General features: G+C 32.7%; 2 protein-coding genes across 3 annotated transcripts in view; both read right to left on the reverse strand.

Moving 5' to 3' along the window:
- The window catches only part of LOC106323223 (disease resistance protein TAO1-like), a 93,774-nt gene that overhangs the window by 31,680 nt on the left and 46,119 nt on the right, over positions 1-15,975 (reverse strand). The window lies entirely within an intron of this gene.
- On the reverse strand, positions 4,669-6,438 carry LOC106323242 (NAC domain-containing protein 92-like). The gene is made up of 3 exons (XM_013761393.1): positions 5,998-6,438; positions 5,451-5,731; positions 4,669-5,310 (listed from the first exon to the last, which is right to left on the reverse strand). The coding sequence occupies exons 1-3, from the start codon at positions 6,200-6,202 to the stop codon at positions 4,783-4,785; spliced, it is 1,014 nt and encodes a 337-aa protein (XP_013616847.1). The 5' UTR covers positions 6,203-6,438; the 3' UTR covers positions 4,669-4,782.

Below are 15,975 nucleotides of genomic sequence, written 5' to 3' on the forward strand. Positions count from 1 at the left end.
TTTTTCTTTCCTCTTCCAATAAAACACAAACATTATTTTTTTTTTAAACACAACTTTAGTAAGTAAACTATTTTTTTTGTGTTCCAAACAAAAAAAAAACTATTAGCGCCAAACTTATGAGTTTATATGGTCCTAAACAGGTTGTTGCCCTTTAAGAATAAGAGAACAAACGGTCTCCGGCAATCTTTATGTGAGCTTCCAAGTAGGGCTGTTAAATATGTCTTATAAATCACTGGAAGAATATGAAACTTAGGGCTGAGACTTAAATTGCATGTTAATTTTGAACTCAAGTGGTTTTCTAAATAAAGTTAAAAATTTCATGCCTCCGAGTTAATACTTACAGTGCTAAAAACATTCCAAAAAAGTTCAAAATCGTCTACCTATCATACCACCACTAAAAACTCACTATTAATTTTGCAGGGCCACATACGAAAACCAAAAAGAATTGTCATATTAACCCAAACAACATTTAAAAGACAAAATATAAGGATCAGTTCACGGACTCAAGCTTCCTACTTTAAAAGGGCCAAACACTAAAATTGAGATATAACAAATAAATTATTTAGATGTTAATATATAATAAATCACTGACATTAACTAAATGTGATTTTTTTAAATAATTTAATAAAAAAAATTCAACTGAAAATGATATAATAACCCAATCATAGTAATATCATAGAAGCAAAAAGTCAAACAAAAATTATTTACAAATTAACTAACCAATAACTTAAATTAATAAAATAGTATATCTTATACATTTTGCAAATGTGAACCTAAAACACAAATTATATAAAAAATAATAACATAGATCACAAGTAAAGTATATCCCGTCCGACCCTAGTTAACTATGTAATCAAATACTTAAAGTTCAAATTTTTTGACGTATTAAAGATATGTCAGTGTCATATTAAAGTATATATAGTACAAATAAAATTTAAAAATTTGATGTTAAAAAATAAATAGATCAATAAAATATAGGCAAATCTTCCTAAAAGACATGTTTTTTACCAAAACAACATACAAATATAAAGAGGAAAAGACAGAGAAAAATGTTTCATTAGACGCAAATAACAACTATTTTCTTATTCTTTAAATACATAAATATCAATAATTATTTAAATAAATAATAATAAATATATATATGTTCAACAAAAATTATTCGATATGCTTTTTCAGTTTTTTCAAACTCTTTTTCGATTAGATAGTTTTAAACCACTTACTTTACGCAAACCGCAATTATCTCACAATATGCATTTATCTCATACAAACCTCACTTATATCATACCACAACCACAATATTTAATCCTAATCCTGAAAACAAAAGTGAAAATGAAATGTGTTGTTGTAGGGCTGAGATTTTTAACCGAACCGAAAAATTTGGTTTTCGGTTAGCTTGATTAGTTTGATTCGGTAACAAAAAAAAAATTAATTTTCAGTTTGGTAGTCGATTTGTTCGGTTTTCTATAAAATTTGATTTTCAGTTCGGTAATCATTTTTCAAACATTACCAATATTACCTGATATGTTGAACCGAACTAATCAAAATCCAAATCGAATTAACCGAAATAACTAAACTAACCAAAATTTAAACTCAAAATTTTAAAATTTATTTAATTTAAATTTAAAATTTATTTAATTTAAACCAAAAATTTAACCGAACTAACCGCAAAACCAAAAATTTCGGTAAAAATTTTTGAAACCGAATTACCCGAGAACCAAACCGAACTACACCGAATATTTTTTCGGTTCAATTCGGCGAAATTTTACGGGACCAAACTATCCCAAAACCAAACTAGCCGAACCCGTGGGCCTATGTTGTTGTGTGGAGTGATTGTTTTCTTAACATCGAAATCGTACAAATATATGAAATTATATTCGAATTAGTGATATAACAAATCAGCTGTAAAATACAACCTTGTGAGAAACTGCAACAAGTGTGTAGAAAATCGGATCTACGAATATAACCGCTTTGGACCGGTTAAGAAAATAACATTTCTAAATGGTACGAGGTTTGGATCGTGCAAGGAAGGCGAAGCTGTGGAGGTAGAAAGCCATTGGCTAATGCATGACTGCATGTGACCGTCAAATCTCTTTGTCCAACAAATTACGCTTTTTAGTTATATTATTTTGATTGAGTAGGATGTATTATTAGTGTTGTCGCATCACTAGTTGATTTAATTAATATGTTATATATTCGTGATATAAAGAAATTACGTGTTTGATCAAAAAAGAAAATACAGAAATTTTTACGTTAGTCACCAATATTTTTCTTTGTAGTAATATCGTATGTACATAAATCCAGTTTCATATGTGAAAGGTTGAATATTAGGTTAAAGAAAATATTCATGTTTTGTAGAAAGTCACACTTGGTTTCCATCGTTTTGAATTTAGGTGATGACAGAAAATAGAACTAATACAAAATTTTAAAACACAATCATCAAGCAAATTCGAAAAAGGGATAAACAAAAAAATCTCATTCCATCGTTTTGAATTTAGGTGATGACAGAAAACAAAACTAATACAAATTTTTAAATCACAATCATCAAGCAAATTCGAAAAAGGGATAAACAAAAAATCTCATTCTATGTATATATCTTCCGGAAGACAATGATTGTAGTTATATATGGTTTGATGCAAATATTATTTCAGAAATTGAAAGAAAAGGAAAGAAAAAAATAAAGAGACAGTAGAAAAGAAGCGATAGAGAAATAATCATCTAGAAACCGAAAAAGGGGAAAACAAAAAAAGAACGGTTAGCTTTGCTGCAAGTTTCGATCTAAAAGCTTCGCTTTAAATGGAAAGTCCTGATATCATGCGCATTGAGATATTGCATACATTCATGCTTTTTCCTTTCTCCCAAAATTACTATTCATTCATTTGTAAATCCATTTCTCATAATATGATACAAAAAGAATGTCATAAGTGGGATATATATGAACCAGTGATCTGCCAATAATCAAAATTGCAGATATATATCCCACTTAATCCCTTTGGGAAAAATAAAAGGAAAAAAAAAATTAATGGAAGTGGAGAAATGAAGGATCTGGTATATATAAAGAAATTATTCTCTGTGTGAAAGAAAAAAAATAAAGAAATTATTCTCTATTGTGGCGGAAGTATCTTTATTACATAGTCTAGATGTAAGCAACTATAAGCTCATAGAAAAAAAAAAAAAAACTATAAGCTTATACAACCAAAAAAAAATTATGCTATGATTTAGGTTTGAGACCAAATTCAAAAAAGTAATTAATGAGATTCATGTCCTCAATTTGAGGTGGAAGAGACTCACACGCTTTTTCCAAACAATCATAGTAGTACATTGAACCAAAGACATCATTTATATATGCATGGTTAATCGAGTTTTTATATATTTTTAGTCATTTGGGTAATCTCTACGTACGTATGTAGGGTTGAAACTTTTTAAGAGCATTAAGGGTATAGAAAAACAATACATACTAAAGACGAGAAGAATCTATAAATCACGGAAATATGAAAGGTATGTATGCATGGCATGATCTTTATATTTACAGTCGCTACATGTTCAAGGTTTTCTAAAATTTACTAATGTGTTGTTTCTTTGGTGCTTTCCAAATTGGCACAGCTTCTTTTAAAACACCTGTCTTTGTCGTTTGTATATATTATATCAAAGAATTCAATTCTAAGAATATTATAGTACATTCAACCAAAGAACAGATCTGCTGCCAAATCTTAAACACAGATCTGTAGCCATATCTTATTCCATGTAAAGACAAGCTTTGTGCTTCAGGACCCAAGAAAAAGTTCCTTAAGATACCATATATATATATATTTATATATTAAAAAAAAGAAAGAACTGTATTTATGGTACTAACGGATGCAATCACAACTCACAAGTGGTGAACAAATTAAATGATATGAAACGTACGAAAAACTCAGTTATAAAAGAAGTTAGTAAGAAAACGTAATGTGATTGATGTAATAACGAAGTTCCTTAAGACATAAGACTTAGGGATCTGGAATTATATTTTCACAAGAAACCCATAATTAATCACTGTTCATAGTTGAAATGTTTATTTATATATATAAGTGTCGATTTAAGTTTCGGCACACGGATTAAAAAACAATTAATTTTGTACATTTCTTATAAAAAAACACTATTACCTATACACCTAACCATATTCAACCAATAGAAAAATAAATTTTGTATAAAATTAATAAATTTTGCATTGAAAATCGTAAACGACACTTATTTTGTAACGAAAAAAATTCTCTAAAATGACACTTAATATGAAACGGATGGAGTATATACTAAATGAGATTATAAATAAGCAGTATAATCTACATTATTGGGCATATGAACGGCCAATATGTTGCCCAGATTCGGGGAACATTCACATGGTTTATGAGCTGTCTTTTGCTCATCTCTCTGAGTTTATTCAGGCTCCATCAATCTACAAATTTTTTTCTTTTCTTTTTCTTCTCAAATATGCTAGAATGTATATCGCAAATCTCAGCAATTAAAACTCGATGAGAAACTATATATATGAAGATTTCTTATAAGTATGATACAATGTACAGGGAGATATATCCACTTAATTTTGCAGTAAAATCCCAAATGATCACAATCCCGTTTCGCCCACACTATTAAACTAATTAAACAATCAACTAAATAAAGATCACTGAAGCAAAATAACTAGGATTAATCCCCCTAGTAAATCCTATATGTATTAATTACATGACTTAAAACCAACAAATATACTCTTTCATCACACTTAAATAATAAAATAACCATAACTAAAATAAATCAGTAGTCCCATAAGATCCCCCTCAGGTCACATAGATCTTCATATGACTTGCTACCATTCACCATTCCCGTCATACTCATCTCTTGCTTCATTACCGGACCCGAAGATACCTCAATGGTCGTGGTCGCGTTCACATCTGAGCTCAGACAGGTTTCTTGAGATACACTAACAAGCGACGGCTCCATCTTTATCATTTCCTTATTGTTGTTGTATGTAGAACCGGAACCCGAAGCAGAACCATAACCCTGGTGGTTAAATATTGATTGGTAATTAGAGTTGAAGTGATGGGGTTGGATTGGTGACGAGATGTTATAGGTAGGAGGGTTGATAGGTTTGAAGTTGTGATGGTCGTGTTGACCCGTGAAACTCGGATCCATGAGAGGAGGAAGAGATGAGAAGTCTAGGAGATGATCAATGTTCTCTAGAGAATCCATTCTTGTGAGATTTTCAATGGGCATTCTTGTCATTTGTTGGGTTGTAGTGGAAGGATTGTTCTTGTGAAAAACCCTACACACGACCCACTCGTCCTGTAATCAAGATCACAAGCAAACAAAAATATTAGGTTTGATTTTGAGTACTAATAATTAAACTAAATTTTCATCATTTTGGAATCTATTTTTCAAAAACAAAATTTGAGAATATGATTGTTAGTTTTATATATACTTACCCTTGCGGATTTGGGGAGATTGTGATGAGAATATTTGCCATCAAGACGATATTCATGCATGACCCAATTAGTCTTTTCACCTCGTGGAGCTCTTCCTCTATAAAACACAAGTGTTTTCTTCATCCCAACGAGACAACCTTTGCCTTTGAAAATCTCCTTATCCTTCCCGGTCGCTTTCCAATACCCGGACTCGGTCGCACGGTTCGTCCTCATCCCGGTCGGGTACTTCCTGTCCCTTTGACAGAAGAAGTAAAACTCTTTCTCCCCCATCTTTGCTCTCTCTGTACACACCAAAAAAAATCAAGAAGCAGAATCTTAATCAAGAAATCTTTCATTTTATTTAAAACGTCAAAGAAGACTGAATTATTTTTGGAAAATTGGATAAAAACAAGCTAGCCTCATGTTGAAATATGATTCAAGAATTGGTAAACTTATTCAAGAAGCTAGCCTTTTTGTGTTTATGTGTGAACACTCTTGAAATGGTCAAAGAAGAATTGAAATTTGTGTACGTTTGGTAATTGAAATTTTTCTTGAATGCTATACTTACTCGGCAAATCCCAGGGCTCACACTTGTTGAGATCTGCTTCACCCATGGCCACAGCCGTGAATCGGCTGTCTAAAACCTTTTCTTTGAGGTAGAATGTTATGATCTCCTCGTCTGTTGGATGAAACCTGAATCCAGGTGGTAAATCCACAAGCTCTTCACCTCCATGATTCAACACCACGCCTTCTTCAACAACAACAACCGCCATGACTATAAAACAGTACTGTATCTATATAGATATGCGTGTATCTATCTGTCTCTTTTGTGTTTTTAGTTTAAAGATTGAAACAAAAGTAAAAGAGAAAGAACTCAGAGATTTTCTTGAAAGAGAAAAAGAGATGTGATGCTTATTTAGAGAGAAAGAGAGACACAAGAAGGTGATGAAGAAAGAAAAATGATTTGAGAAAGCTAGCTGGGGAATCTTTTGGGCAGTTAAAGGTAGAAAAATAAAAGTATTGAAAGAGTGGAAAATGGCTTTATATAGAGGAAATAGTGGAGATTTGCAATTAAATAAAAATAAAATATTATTGTTTGTTTCTTCATTTTTTTCCTTCTTTTTGGTGATTTTGAAAGACACGTAGGCTCCAAGCAACTTCCTCAATTGCTGAACAAGCTTCACATAGACAACAATTAGGTTTATTAATTGACATTTTATAAAATTTATAGTTATTAATCTTGGTCATTATTTATTGCCCAGATGGCCAGATCAGTCGTTGATAATACATTTGACAAACTTGGACATTTTTCTTAAAATGATATCTTGTGTTCTTAGATTTGATTTAAAACAGTCTTTATAATTAACTTATCTAGCTAAAAATAAACCAAGTAATGTTTTTGTTCAAACAGTTTATATGATTTTCCATATATATAATTAATTATTTTCTTAATTATAGGTTTATTGTTGTTATAGGTTTATTGTTGTTATGCATATGGATTAGCTGGTTTTGTAAAAAGAACAAACTGTAGGAAAGAACGCTTGTGAAGTTAATTGATATTAAACAGAAAAACGTGTGGAAAATAAATTCACTAAAACTGGTTATAAGTTGTACCTTTTTTATGTTTGGACCTTGATTGAAGAATGTCTTTATTTAATTTGATTAATAAGATCCTACAGATCATAGCCCTGAGCAATCTCCTCTTTTGCATTTAGTTAATTATTGAGTTATTTATTATCTTAAAGTTGTGTATAAGAATCCGTATTAATTTATCATTTAAAAAAGTCGAGAAATTAATGCGGATTCTTATACACAACTTTAAGATAATAAATAACGGTCATATGTGTGATTAAAGTTTATTTTGTTTCTGTGTATATATAAAAAGTATTTATAGTTAATTGAATATTATTGACTTGTTTAACACTGCTTCATCTACTTCGAAAGTCTGTGGCCTTTTCTATGGTGTTTGTTTAAGCCTTTCTAGTGAAGCCGAAGAAAGACTATATATAATTAATCAATTAATTATTAGCAATGTGCTCTAATATGAAAGTTAAATTTTTCATTTACATAATCATAACAAGAATGCACGAAGTCGTTAACTATTTTAGAATAATATTTGTAATTATTTATATTATGTATCTTATCCATAATATTATGTTTACACTAAAATTATAATATCAGAGTTTTGTATATCAAAATATATTATGTAAATGGTAAAACAAAAAGCGAAATACAAACCGGATGATGGATTTTTTAATTGATGCTTATAGTTTGTGAAATATATTGATCGAAAAACTAAGGTACATGTTATTAGTTTTTTCTTTTTTAAATAGTGTTGTTCAGTTAATGTAAACATATAATTTTAATACGTTTGAAATAAACCAAAACCCTTTAAAGAATAGTACACAGAGTCACATACAAAGAATATTGTTCTAGTTTTCATAACCTTTTGTAAAATTTGGTGAAAATATCGACTTGCCAAGTCGCCAAGTTGCTGACTAGAAATCATTTATAAGAGGAACGTCCAACCACGAAGTTGAGATTTGCATTTTGCAAACTCGATAGAATATATATATGGCTTTAAATCCAAAGAGATCAAAATCAATGATTGAATATAATGGACTCTTTTAGAACTATAATTACGTCATCATGTATGCCGACTCAGGAGAAAGCATTTATTAGGTCATGTATACGTATCAATTATCATCAAAATACAGTTTCAAAGAAGATCGATCATGTGTTTATAAATCAGGATACATTTTTCTCGGATTCCTACGCTGAGTTTCTGGACCTAAGTCAGTCAGACCACGCTCCGTGTCTCATTCAACACTTACTTTCAGCGAGACAGAGAGTCAGAAAACCATTTAAATTCTTTCACCACATTATTGACCATCCTGAGTATCAAAACTCAGTTGCTTAGTCGTGGAATTGTGATGCCATTTCTGGCTCTGCTCAGTTTGTTCTTGTGCGCTCCATGAAACTTCTCAAGAAGGTCTTGTGCAATTTGAATAAAAGGCATTTTAGTGGAATATCTCAGCGTGTAAAGGAGCAATCTGCTAGAGTTGACGTGTTGCAGAGGATTATTCTTACGGCTCCAGACAGGATCACAGCGGCTCAGGAGCCTCAGAAAAGAAATAAATTGAATCTCTTGCTCACTGCTGAAGCTAAGTTCTATAAGCAACGATCCCGAGTGAGGTGGGGATGTTGTGGGAGATAGGAACACAACCTTCTACCACAAAACTGTCTCTCAACGCGTAGCTCGAAACCATATCCATTTCTTGCGGGATGAAGATGACCACATGATATCCCCAACGGTGGATATTAAGGCCCACTCTGCTAGTTATTTTGAGGATATCATAGGTAAGACTGATCTACAGTATCTCCGGCTTCCCTTGAGTCTCTTCAGAATCTGTTACCTTTTCGCTGCACTGATATGCAATGTACTGCTCTGCAAAGAGAGGTTCTAGAGACCGAGATCAAGACCACTATCTTCGCCATGCCCCTAGATAAGATCCCTGGCCCCGATGGGTACTCTGTGGAGTTTATTTGTGCTTCCTGGGATGTTGTTGGTAAGGACATTGTCGCAGCTGTATCAGAATTTTTTAGAAACGGCCGTCTGCTGAGGGATCTCAACACAACTACGATCACTCTTATTCCGAAGAAGCAGGACGCTAGTAAACTGGGTGACTTCAGACCTATCAGTTTTTGCAACGTTGTGTACAAGATCATCTCCAAAATAATTGCAAACAGACTCAAACCTGTGCTCCTCCAGTGTGTTAGTTCGAATCAAGCAGCCTTCTTGAAGGGGCGAAGCCTCGGTGAGAATGTACTTCTAGCGTCGGATATGATCCGAAATTATAATAAGTCGGATTGCTCGAAGAGTTGCATTCTCAAAGTGGATATTCGGAAGGCCTTTGACACCGTATGTTGGGACTTTGTCCTTAAGATTTTGGAGGCTCAAGGGTTTCCACCTCTGTTTATTACATGGATCAGAGAGTGTATTTCCTCACCACGGTTCTCGGTAGTTATCAACGGGGAACTAGCGGGGTTCTTTGCGGGAAGAAAAGGTCTACGCCAGGGCGACTCGATCTCCTCTTACTTGTTTATCATGGTCATGGAGGCTCTCTCAAGACTGCTAGAGCTTAAAGCTGATGCTGGCTCCATCAGACTACATCCGCAATGTGTAACTCCGAAGATCACGCATTTGCTGTTTGCAGATGATTTACTGGTTTTCTCTGATGGATCAAGGCATTCTATAACATGTATTAAGGAGACAATGATCATCTTCAAGTCCTGGTGCGGGTTTGACATGAATGAGAACAAGACCGAAATCTTCTTTGGAGGTTTTAATGAGATTCAAGTTGCGGTCATTTGTGATCTCTCTGGTTTCAAGCGTGGCACCTTTCCGACCAGATACCTTGGCTTACCTTTAAATCCAAAAAAGATTAGCCTAGCCACTCTCCAGCCTTTCCTTGAACAGATCACTTCAAAGCTGCACTCTTATACAGCGAAATATCTCTCCTTTGCGGGCAAGGTCACTCTTATAACCTCAGTTGTCTACGGTATGGTAAATTTTTGGAGCTTCGTTTTTGTTCTCCCGAAGAGTTTCTATGCAAAAGTGGACTCTTTATGTGCTGCTTTCTTATGGAACAATAAGACTAATACTGCTGCGGGTGCAAGAGTTGCGTGGGAGGCTATATGCAAACCGAAAATGGAAGGTGGTCTGGGTATTCGGAAACTTGAAGAGTTTGAGATGGTGTTCAGACTAAAAAGGTTATGGAATTTCTTCACGAACTCGGGGTCACTATGGGTTGCATGGGTTAAGCACAACATCTTCAATGATCGGAGTATATGGTTAATTCCGGATACTCAAAGGTTCTCTCCTTCTGTTAGGAGTATGCTGCAGTTAAAACCGAAGGTTGATGACTTCATGCGGTGTCGGGTTAGGAATGGGAACAAAGCTATGTTTTGGTTTGATTATTGGACAGACTTGGGTCCTCTTCATGTAATGTTTGGAGATGCTGGTACTCGAGATCTTAGGATACCTTCTGCGTCGACTGTGGCAGACGCGACATCACAAGGTTACTGGTCTATTCCTCCAACAAGATCAGACGAAATGGAAACGCTCCACATTGTTTTATCCACTATGAACCCTCCCTCTCCATCGATGGATGCTGATGAGTTCTTATGGCGTGGTCAATCAGACAACTTTGTTCCCAAATTTTCTCCAAAGGGGACTTGGAATATGGTGAGAGAGCATGCTCCTGTGGGGCCTTGGTGTAGTTTGGTCTGGTTTAAACAGCATATACCGCGATGCTCGTTTGTACTTTGGATGGCAGTTCTCGCTAGGCTACCAACCCGAGACAGATTATCATCGTGGGGCATGGCGATGCCTAGAACCTGTGTATTTTTTCCTGCTGGGGATGAAACACATGATCATCTTTTCTTCCAATGTGCTTATTCGGCTCGCATCTGGGCTCTCTTCTCCAGGAGACACAATGTATCTTCGATGGCGGATTTCTCTTCCTCACTGGCCTTTTGTCATCGGCTACATGATGATCACTCACCAGATGTCGCGACTGTTTTCAAGCTTCTGTTGCAGGTTTTTGTCTACACTCTGTGGAGGGAAAGAAACGCTAGAATCTTCAAAGGAGTGTGCAGTTCCGAGGATGTTCTGTTTGCGTCTATGGACCGAGCCATTCGTGACCGCTTACTGAGCTGTCCGGCAACGCGAACTCAAGCGTGCTCACTCTTTCCGTTATACTTCTGGTTCATCGATCCCTACAGCTAGCAGCTGTCTCTTGAGTAATTTCCTTTAATCTCTGTCTTCTTTTCATGTAACCTCTCTGTTGTTTCTTCAAATAAGTTGCTTGTGCAACAATTCTGTAAAAAACTTGAAATGCTTTGGTATGAATCTTAACATTTACACCAAAAAAAAAAAAAATTATCATCAAAATACAGTTGCGAGGTTGTGTTTATTTTGTATGATTCTTTTGTAATATATATACCCAGAATTGTTCCCGCCAATTCAATTATACAGTCAATACGAAAATAGTAAGTTGATTAATTAATTTACGAGCTGTGTATTAAACTTAATGCGCATACATTTGATTTGATTAATGACTTAAATACGTTGGTATATACATACTCTGTTTGGATGAGTTTGGGCCATCGAAAGCTGACTCAGTAAATATGGCTTCGTCACAACTTGTGGCATCTAGAGTTTTCATTAACATTGAACATAAACGATTACAAAGCTGGACGATCGAACAAAGGTAAATCCCCGGAAACTGCGCTGGCAGAATACAAGCATTATCCAGAAGCAAAGCCCTAGACTAGGGAAGAAGAGAAAATTGCACAAACAATCCAATACAACACAAAGCATAAGAGATTAAAATCCAAACAGGAAAGGACAAGAAGAAGCTTACTCTTAAAAGAGACACAAATCAACCAAGAGCAGAGACCAAAGTGTTGTTTAAGTTTGGTAAAACAGGAAAATAAATAATCATTTCTTTTTGCTTATGATAATGAGTAGATCTGTTAGGTCGTTTTCTTGTGATCTTCGAGAAATTCGTACCTCAAACTAGATTAACTGTAAAATTGTCTTTACTCGCTATACTGCATGGTCTTTTTTTTATTAAACGTTTGAACTCAATTATATAGCATAGGCTAGTGTATATACTCAAGATAATACCTTTTTTTCTATAAAGTATATGTGATTATAAATACCAACTTGAGCTTAATATAAACTGATATACGTATACCACGTTTATTATGTATGACCTACGAGCTCGGTTAGGGTTACAAAATGAACAGTAAGTTTTCGTTTAAAAAGTAATAGCTGAATTTTCTGTATAATTGTTTTGTGCGCATTTATAAAGTTAAAATTCCTCCATTTCCAGACTGTCATCTTCTGTAGAATATTAAGACGACGAATTTATATTTAAATAGGAATTTCGTAATAATCTACACATTGCCGACTCAGATTAACTTTTAAAATCGTTTTAGTCAATACGCTGTAACAAACCACCGACTTGATACCAGCATTTTAAAAAAAGTTACGATTTTATTCATATCTATTGCATCTTAGCTCATAATTAGTAGCATAGTTAGTCTTAATTTATTTCGTTGATCTGTTCATTTTATTGACCGACGAACTTAACCATGTACAGTATTTATTAACATTGACATTTATTGATTGAATGTAGAATATACTGTACATATGTGCATGTGTGATCACATATATATAAACAACATCATAATTATTAGTATTAGGTAAACCACTCTCTAAAAAAAACAAAATTACTAGTCTTTGCCTAAGGATGTAAACTGTGCAGCTTATTGTGGTTATATAGCAAAAAAAATCGTTTTTTTTAAACATATAGCAAAAAAAATCGTTTATCTATTTTATTTTAATAAAGACATAAGTTTCTAATCACTAGATTAACTGCCATTATAAGTTGGTTAATTATACAACGTACTGACTTGTCGCAAATGCAAGTGAAGTCCAGACGAATTTTGACAGTATGTATATATTTGTATCAGTCTGTATCTTTATTTGTCTTTATCTTTAAATTGATTTTGTCTTAATTTTCTTTTCCCGTAATTATCTCACTTAAACGCGTTTGTTATCGTATATTTTAAGGAAACAGGATAAGAATAACAATTCAGATTAATATGTTTTAAAATAATATAACGATTATAAGGACCAAAAGATATGGAATGAAATCACGGATTAAAATAAATAAAATAAAGCAGTATTTCTAGTAGTAATTTTGATTTCTGGTAACGTTTGTTCCATTTTGATTTGTTTATACGTGTGGACCCTGTGGAAGAACGATTATAAAATGTAGGTGGGTGTAGCTTAAGAAGGTTGACTTTTGCTCCCGAAGACGAGACTGCAAAGCGAAGGAGCCACCTCATTGGCTGAGGGATCTTTGGCGTCAACTTTGACGTCATCACTCTCTCTTTCCACGGATTTTAATAAGACACATGGATGTCTCTCAAGCCGTTGGGTGTGTGGCCCTGATTGTTTTTTTTTTTGGCCCTGATAGAATTTGAGAAATCGTGTATTTTCTTTCTTTATTTTCTGGTAAAAGTTACAGTTTATCATAGTATTTTCTTTGTGCTTATTTTTAAAAAAATTATATAATATGCTAAAAATATGAAATTTTATGTATATATTGATCGCTGCTCTGCTCGATTTAGAAAGTCATGCGCATTGGTGGAGAACGTAAAAGTAGATAATCGACTCGGTATTAAGATTTATATTTTAATTTATGGAAATGATAGTTTCGGCAGAATTCAAGTATTGATCGAGTTACTGGTTTTATAATTCTTGTATATTGAAACAATGCTACTATATAAGGTTTTTAAAAAGAAAATTCGCTACTATACACATGTGTAAGTGGTTGACCCAAAAAAAAACACATGCGTTACGTATTATTTTCACTGTTAATTATGTGTAAACTGTGAATATATATATACATTGTAAATATTTCGTGAATATGTATGATCCTTGTATGTGAAGTTGGTGTAATGATGTAGTACATGTAAGTATCAAGTATGTAACATAATAATGAAATGATGATGAGATCTGAGTATGATGTCATTCAACATTGCTCAAAGTCATGGCCACCACCACTAGTTCTCCGGCATCGGATAATTAGAAGCTAAGCTCACAAGTTTTTTTTAAAAATTGTTTATATTTGGACTTGCGGATCAACTTGACGACCTTTTTATAAATATAATCCGATAGTTCAAATAAAATACAGACCAAAATTGTTTGTTTCATAGTCTGAGACAGACAACAAATGTATGATGCAGCTAAAAGAAGTTAGGATCCATGTTATTGTTATTGCTGGTAGGAATCTAATTTATTAATATATGTAAAATATAGAAAGCCCTGTTGAAGTATTGTAGAAATATTTGGGGTATGAAAGGTGACTAGGAAACAGTAATAAATAATGTATTCTTTAACGTTCATAAAACAAATCACCATTCACAAGAAATAATAATTATCTCTCATTTCTTTACATTTTTTTGTAGAGAATTAAAAAACAAAATTGTTCTTCGTTAAATTTGATAAAGAACAATCATTCCTTTTTATTCCTGCTATTTTATTTTCGTACGTTCATTTTTTATGCGTTCTTCTTGTTTCTCGAATGGTCACCAGCCAGACCTTTTAATGTCTTTCATATGTTATTTTCCATGTTTGATACGAGATTTGTCTTTACAAAACATTGTCATAGAAAATATACACTATTAATTAAAAATTATTTGTGTATTGGCTTTCATAATTGTTTTGTAGGATCATCTGTATATTTTATTTGGCTATATCTAAAACATATAACTAGACCTTTATGAATCAAAATTACACTCATTAATTAAACATATTTATGAACAAAATCAATTATTGTAAACCAATATGTATATATATATATATGTTACCATTCGTTTACAGTATTGTTAAACAGCTTTTATTTCAATGTGAGCCGAGTTTGAATCTTCATATTCGAGTTTCAATTATCGATGACCACCATATGTAAACATTTTTAGTGTTAATAATTTATATGTTTTATGATTAGTATTAGAATATTCATGATTAAAAGTTTACTTTTTGGTTTTTGGAGGTTGCATGTAAACAAAATTATTCAAATGGACTTTTTAAGATATTGAATATATATGTTTAGGTCATATAAGAAATGTATATAGTATGTATTGTTTATATACTTTCAGGCCAAATTAAACACGAATATCTTCATGATACTAAAAACTTCATTTTGAATGTGGACGCAAGATACATGTAAATATATAATCACAGGTTAACATGTAAATTTAATCAAAAATGGATCAGATCTAAATATGTTGACAGTTGTATTTTGATAATTAATTAGAGTATGTTTACTAGTCCCATGGGTGCGACATTTGAAAGAAGAAAAAAGGATAATATTCTTAAATGATTATTTAACAGTTATTAAAGATTATCTTACTGTAGCAACTGGTTTGGAAATTTGATCTGTGAATGTTAAAGTCAATTTGCCAACTTTTTTCGTTAGAGGGGCTTGTTAGCGGATTATATTGTAACTAGGATAAGACTTGCGCCTTACGCAAAGTGAGTTTATTTGTATATATTATCAATAGTTTTTTTTATATACGTGATCATTTTATTTATATATATAAAATATTTTTTGTTGTTATTATATAATTTCTTTCCGATGGAACGGATCAATTTTTATTAAAAATAATAGAACAAAACTATAATTAATACATCATAGGTTGATCGGATTGGACATTAAACAAATTATGACATAAAAACCTTATTTTTTCCATCGAACACATTCTTGAAAAAAATGAACAGTATTGTTTTCACAGTTGAATTATTTTGACCTTTTATCTTCCATATGGTTTTGAAAACTTTCAAATCAACCATCGAATTGATACATGTCATTTTAATGTTTTTAGTCGTATACTTAAGAAAAACTTACATTTTTGTAATTTAAAGTCGTTTTAAGAAATTCAAAATATAACATATAAGAAAAAATAT

This window comes from Brassica oleracea, chromosome C2, assembly GCF_000695525.1.
Source record: "Brassica oleracea var. oleracea cultivar TO1000 chromosome C2, BOL, whole genome shotgun sequence".
Classification (NCBI taxonomy): domain Eukaryota; kingdom Viridiplantae; phylum Streptophyta; class Magnoliopsida; order Brassicales; family Brassicaceae; genus Brassica; species Brassica oleracea.